This window comes from Marmota marmota, unplaced genomic scaffold (assembly GCF_001458135.2).
Source record: "Marmota marmota marmota unplaced genomic scaffold, marMar, whole genome shotgun sequence".
In the NCBI taxonomy this organism is placed as follows: Eukaryota; Metazoa; Chordata; class Mammalia; order Rodentia; family Sciuridae; genus Marmota; species Marmota marmota.
The window spans coordinates 11,136,676-11,144,001 of record NW_026000283.1 but is presented as its reverse complement, the minus strand read 5'-3'; the positions used below and the strand labels follow the sequence as shown (position 1 = coordinate 11,144,001).

The 7,326-nt window shown below is 35.0% G+C and overlaps 1 protein-coding gene across 1 annotated transcript in view; it reads left to right on the top strand.

Moving 5' to 3' along the window:
* The window catches only part of Il13ra1 (interleukin 13 receptor subunit alpha 1), a 45,752-nt gene extending 38,465 nt beyond the window's left edge, over positions 1–7,287 (top strand). The window contains exon 10 of the mRNA XM_015498526.2: positions 6,738–7,287. Within this exon, the coding sequence (XP_015354012.1) occupies positions 6,738–6,830 (93 nt within the window). The 3' untranslated portion in view covers positions 6,831–7,287. The remainder of the gene's footprint in view (positions 1–6,737) is intronic.
* The last annotated feature ends 39 nt before the right edge of the window (positions 7,288–7,326 follow it).

Genomic DNA, 7,326 nt, shown 5'->3' with positions numbered 1-7,326 from the left:
TTAAAAAAAAAAAAAAAAAAAATACAAAATAGGTCTGGGGATGTGGCTCAGTGGTCGAGTGCCCCTGAGTTCAATCCCCAGTACCCCCCGCCCCCGAAAAAAAAGAGAAAAATAAAATCACTCTTAATCCTATCACCTAGACATGACTTACTTGACTGACTGCACAAAAATATAGAAATACACCTAATGATGAATAGAATAATAGCAACAACAGCAATAGTTTATACTCACTGAACCTTTACTACCTGTCATATACTTTTCTAAACATGTCCCCCATTAATCCGTCCCTATCCTGAGGTAGATATGTATTATCTTCATTATACAGATGAAGAAAATGACATACCAGAATAATGTGAACTGCTCAAGGTTACACTGCTGTTATCCAACAGAACTGGGATCCAAACTTATATAAGTGGCCTCATATAGAGCCCTCGTTTAGTGTTACTTCTGTGTATGAATATATATTTGATGCTCACTACAGGGTTTTGTATTAATATCTCTCCTGTCATTTTAGATATTTGAAGCTCTTAACATTTTCTTAGGAAGGTTTCATGGGACTGGCTTGTCCTGAATTATTTAAATGTTGATAGAGTTCACTGCACTTATAATTGCAAGTCATTTTGGCAATATATTGTCATATGTCCTGCCTTTGGTATCTTAAATGTATCATCCATTTTCATCTGACCTAAAATGTTGTGAAAGACAACTGACAATATTGTTTTCCTTTCCACATGAAAACACTTGGCCTTTTTGCCTAGTTGTCAAGATGTTTTTCCTTCAAAATCCAATAATTTTGCCAGAAGATACCTTAGTGTTGTTGATTATTCTGGGTTGACTCTCTGAAGTACAGGTTGAGGAACAAAATCCGTAATGCTCCAACATCTGAAGTGTTTGGAGCACTAACATGCTGCCACCTAGCACAAAATTCTGCATCATGAAACTTTATTTTATTCACACAATTACTAAAAACACTATATATTTTGTATATGAAGGGTAATTTTTACCATTTGGGCTCTGTGCATAAGCAACATAAGTGAATTTATGTTTAGGCTTGGGTCTCATCCCTGAGATATCTCATTATATATATGCAAATATGCAAAAACCTCCCAAATTCAAAACACTTCTGATTCCAAGCATTTTTTTTCCTGATTTTTTTTAAAAATTAAATTTTTAAATTTTTCTTTTTAGATATACATGACAGTAGAGTGTATTTTGACCTATTATACAAACATGGAGTATAACTTATTCTAATTAGGATCCCATTCTTGTGGTTGAACATGAGGTGGAGTTACACTGGTTGTGTATTCATGTATGAACATAGGAAAGTTCTGTCCAATTCATCCTACTTTCTTTCTTGTTCCAAACATTTCAATAAGGGGTATTCAACCTATTCTATTTCTATTCCCTTTGCCTTTTATATTTGTCACATCCTGTTGAATAATTTTCATATCCTTTTTATTAAAAAAAAAAATCACCTTTCATTTTCTCTTTTTCTTTCAGTTTTGTCTAATATCTGTTGTGTTTATTCACCTCATGTTCCCTCTTGGTTAGTCTCCATTTCTGAAATGAAATGATTATTTCTTTTTACTTTTAGTTCTTTCGTGAATCTTGTCATCTCATTTCTGAGTTTTTGTTTGTTTGTTTGGTGTGGTGCCAGAGATTGAACCCAGGGGCACTTAACCACTGGGTCACATCCTCAGTCCTGTTTTGTTTATATATTTTATTTTGAGGCAGAGCCTCACTAATTTGCTGGCTTTGAACTTGCAGTCCTCCTACTTCAGCCTCCTGAGCCACTGGAGTTATAGGTGTGCACCACCACACCCAGGTTCAGAGTTGTTCTTATTCTGACATTTCATATATGATTCCATGTCATTAAATTGTTTTATTTTTATTTTTATTTTTATTTTTTAGTTGTAGATGGACACAATATCTTTATTTATTTATTTTTATGTGGTACTGAGGATCGAACCCAGGGTCTCACACCTGCAAGGCAAGTGCTCTACCACTGAGCTACAGCCCCAGCCCCTACATTGTTTTTCATATCATGTAACTTTTTCTTAGCAAGTTCAGCTAGTTTTGAAATGTTATATTGTAGTTTTCATTAATTTTTGTGGGCATATCTTTCTGGTATGTTTTAATTATGTAAAAATATTATTCTTATGCTCAATTTTACATGAAATTAGCTTCTGAACTTTTGTATGGAGGCTCAGTTTCAGGAATTGTTTTTAATTTCATGACTATCAAACTCCATATATTATTGCTTTTGAGAATTGTTGTGGCAAACAGTTACTTCTGAAATGTGAATGCCTTCTGAAATCTCCTTGCTCTGCTTCTTGACTCCTGTACTTTTTTCTTTCTCTCTAAAATCTTTTTAAACTTTTCATCATTTCTTCTCTTCCTCATCCATTTTTCCTTCCTCCCTCCCTAAGCCTGCTGCCTTTTGTGTCTTATCCACAATTATCATAGTTTCCATTCCTCTTGTCCCAGTCCTGTCCAGTTTGGAGTCTGTTTCCACTCTTTTCTTGTCAGAGTGCAGCTTTGCCTTGCAAGGGAACATTGGATGATTAGTTTTAAGAGTTCATGGGGGCTCAGGCTGTTCCCATTCTACACAATGGACTTCCGCTCAACCACTATTTGAAGGGGCAGACCCCTTCCTTTCATTTTCAGCTCTTGTTCATAAATTAGTTCACTGATGTCTCTGAATTATTTCAGAGTTCTCGGATCTCTCAGAGGCTAGGTTGATTCCCTCTGTGTACTCTTCCATAGCTGATACCATTTGGTCTGGTATGCCCCCACCCTCTCTTATTTGGAGTACAAGGAGAAGTTGTTTTCATGTAGTTTATCTGTAGATTGTGTCAGTGAATTTTGGTTTTGCTTTCCTATTTACCCTACTTATCTTTCCTATTTGTGTTTTTGGTACCGGGGATTGAACCCAGGGATGCTTAACCACTGAGCCACATCCTCAGCCCTTTTTATTTTTTATTTTGAGACAGGGTCTCACTAAGTTGCTTAGAGCCTCACTGAGTTGCTGAGTCTGCCTTCAAACTTGCAATCCCTGCCTTGGCCTCTTGAGCTTCCGGGATTACAGGTGTATGCCACCATGCCCAGCTCTGTTTGTGTTTTTTATGGCAGCATTTTGAGACATTAAAAAACTAGGCTGTCACCACCACCTTCCCCTAAGAATTTCTCTGCAAACTACAGATCATTGGCCGAAACCTGTCACCTGCTACCTGTTTTCGTACAGTTTTTGACCTAACATGGTTTTTGGTAGTGTTTCATCTTTTTATGTGTATGTGTCATGTTGGGGATCAAATCCAGGACCTCACACATACTAGGCAAAAGTACTTTAACAATGAGTTATACATGTATCCCACCAGCCCTACTTTAAATTCTTTGATTGGTATTGACAGATTATCATCCTGAGAGGTATACAAGTTAAATATCCAGTAAGGATACCAGTTAGATAAGTTATGGTGCAATTTATGCAATGAAATATTATACACAGGTTAAAGAAAAGGAGGTTGATCTATTTTACTGATATATAAAAATATATGACATGCTGTTAATGAAACACCTGGGTTTCAAATGTAGAGTAGTATTTCTTCATGTTAAGGAAACAAAAGCATTAGAATACACAAAATTATTTTTTTCACAAGAAGCATAGATTACAACTAAGATATGCTAATTTATATATTTATCAGTAGTATATCCAAATGATTGTTTGACCATACTATTGCCAACATTGTGTTATCTAATTTAAAAAAATTATTGTCAAGCTGATAGAGGAGAAAAAGGCATCTTATCTTAGTATTATGTAATAGGCTTCATATTTTTGCATAAGCTTGAATTACAACTCTTTTGTGAAATTATTGTTCCTTGTCCTTTTTCCCTGTGTGATATTTTTTTTCTTGAAGGTTCAAAAAGTTCTTAATATATTAGATAGTAATCCTTTGGCTTGTCATCTACGTTTGCCTCTTTATTTCATGTAGGGTGATTAATTATGTAAAAAAGATTGTTTTGTTTTGCTCAGTAATCCCAGTGACCCGGGAGGCTGAGGCTGGAGGATTACAAGTTGGAGGCCAGCCTTAGCAACTTAGCAACACTGTGTCTCAAAATAAAAAATAAAAGGAGCTAGAGATGTAGCTCAGTGTTAGAGTATTCGTGTGTTCAATCCTCAATGCAAAAAAAAAAAGAGAATTTTTTCCCTGCAGTAAAATCTTTCTTTTCCATGATGATGATGATGATGATGATGATTACAAGGTTGATGTGTAGAAAGCCCTTTCCACTTCAGATTTATCTACTGTTCCCCTGTATACTTTTGTAGTACTTACTTGATTTTTTTTTTTTTTACTTTTAGTTCTTTAATCCATCAGGAATTTATTTGAGTAGTCTATGAGATAGGGTTTAACTTTGTTTTGCAAATGTTTAGCCAGTTGTCTTAATGCCATTTATTGAATAAGTCATTATTTCAAGTTTATATAATTTTTGAGATAGCTTTTATGAGAAGTATGCACATTTCAAATTTTTAAAACATAAGGTTTGTTGGTATGTAATTTACAAACGATAAAATTTATTCTTTTTAAGTGTTCAATGAGAAGAGTCTTAGCAAACATATATGGAATATTTCTCATTCCCCCAAGTTTCCTTGTGCCTCTTTGCAGTGAATCCTCCTGACCTTAGACTCTTGCAACAGTTGATCTGTTTTCTGACCCTACAGTTCTGCCATTTCCAGAATGTCATATAAATAGAACCATATAATACATAGCTTTTTGAGTCTGGTGTCTTTCACTTAGCATAATATACTTAAGATATAGCAAAATTGTTGCATACATCAATATTTCATTTTTTTAAAAGATAAGTGAGAAATGACCTTATTTATTTATTTTTTTATGTGGTGCTGAGGATCGAACCCAGTGCCTCACACATAGTAGGCAAGCATTCTACCACTGAGCCACTTTATTGCTAAACAGTAAATGGTTATACCATTGTTTATTTAGCCATTGAATTGTTCAGGGACATCAGGGTTTTGTTATTTGGGGCCATTATGAATAAAGCTGATAGAAACATTCATGTCTTTGTGTGGGCATGTTTTCATTTCTTCTGGATAAATATCTAGGAGTGGGATTTCAGGGTCATATGGTAAGTATATATTTAGTTCTTAAAGAAATTTTTAGCCTGTTTTCCAGAGTGACTGGATGCTTTTACACTTCAGCGAACAATAATGTGAAAGATCCAGTTACTCTGCATCCTCAGCAGCACTTGGAATTGTCAGTATTTTAACTAGTTATTCTACTAAGTTTTCAAGATTAAATTGTTTATTTAGAATAATTTAGATATATTTTTTGGTACCAGGGATTGAACTCAGGGCCACTCAACCACTGAGCCACAACCCCAGCCCTATTTTGTATTTTATTTAGAGTCAGGGTCTTGCTGAGTTTTTTAGTGCCTCGCTAAGTTGCTGAGGCTGGCTTTGAACTAACAATCCTCCTGCCTCAGCTTCCCAAGCTGCAAGAATAATTTGGATATTTTAAGTTGTGTTTCCCAACTCATTTTTATACACTTTCTAAGACTGGATACTCCTAAATTGCTCCATCCATCTCTAATTGTCTAACCTGAGGCTGCCTAATAATCATAGTTGCTCACTTCTGGTTTTTTGTTGTTGTCGTTGTTGTTTTTTAAAATTCCATTTCTTCCCCCAAACTTAAAAACTATAGCATATCAAAGTAGAAAAAGAGCTTAGATATAATCTAGTACAAGGTTTGGCAAGCTTTTTCTGTAAAGGGCCAGATAGTAAATATTTTTGGCTTTGCAAGCCATTAAGCCATTTCAGTCTTTCTTACAACTCTACTAGTACAACATAAAAGAAGTCACAGGCAGTACAGAAAAAAATGGGCATTTTCCAAATAAAACTTTACTTATAAAAACAGGCAGCTAGCCAGATTGGCCTGGATTATAGTTTTCCCACCCCTGGTTTAGTCTTAACAACTTTATTTCACATTCGAGAGTACTGAGCTCATATTTCTTCCTTTCCTCAGATTTATAAAGAGGCAAGCACCAAGATATTGGCTTTCACCATAATGATGTAGATAAAGCCATTAATCAAAGAGGCTTTCTAAAGTTTTAATTGAGCTAAGACTTTTGAGACAGCCTGATGTATTGCCATTCACTGAGATGTTAACTTAAAAATATTTTTTTAGTTGTAGTTGGACACAATACCTTTATTTTATTTTATTTATATTATTTTTATGTGGTGCTGAAGATCGCACCCAATGTCTCTCATGTGCTAGGCGAGCATTCTACCACTGAGCCATAACCCCAGCCAAAGATGTTAACTTTTTGAGCCTGTCATATCTCTGGAGCAATGGTAAAATTTAAAAAAAAAAAAGGGTGATAAAGGTCCAAGTGAAACAGTTTAAGTAAGAAAAGCATGCACCATTTTATTCATCCTCAAAAGACTGTTTCCAATTTGGAAAGATCCACATTTCTTTGTCTCTTGAGACAGCAATTGAATATGATGTAACAATCCCATGCTTTTCCCATCTTTAATGTTAGTTGATTGGGTTTTTTTACTAATTGTTTAAATAGATGAATATTCTTAGGTTGACAAACAAAAACAAGGAAAACATTATACTCATGGTTCCTTGCACGCAAACCTAAAAATAGGCATTGGCTATGACTACTCAGGGAAAGGACATTGTTTAGAAAAGTCATCCTGTATGTTTTTTCCTTCCTTGCAGCATTGGAAGAAGTATGACATCTATGAGAAGCAATCCAAAGAAGAAACTGACTCTGTAGTGCTGATTGAAAACCTGAAGAAAGCTCCTCAGTGATGGGGATAATTTATTTTTACCTTCAATGTGACCTTGTGAGGATTCATCACATTCTCCCTTTCTTATCTGGGGACTTGCTAAATGGAAACTGAAACTACTGGATCCTTTAAAAACAGGCAGCTCATAAGAGCCACAGGTCTTTGTGTGTGTCATGCACCGAAAAACTAAAAATAATAGGCCCTTTGGAGAAAAGAATGGAGTCATTGAATGATAAAAGCAGACATCCTTTGCAAAGTCTTCAAACTAGGGGACAAAGCAAAAAGTCATGATGGCAGTAGAATTAACCTTATGAAGAGTTGTGACAACTTCCTAAGGATCTAGCTTGCCTTGTATTTTTTTTGTGTCAGATAACCCTGAGAAATTTTATTTGTGAGGGAACTCATTTTGGGTATAAGTGCTAATAATGTTGAACTTGACTCACAGAGAACAGCTAACAAACAAAATCGTTACAATCTGGCATCTGTTTTTTTTTTTTTTTTTTTTTTTTTTTTTTTTT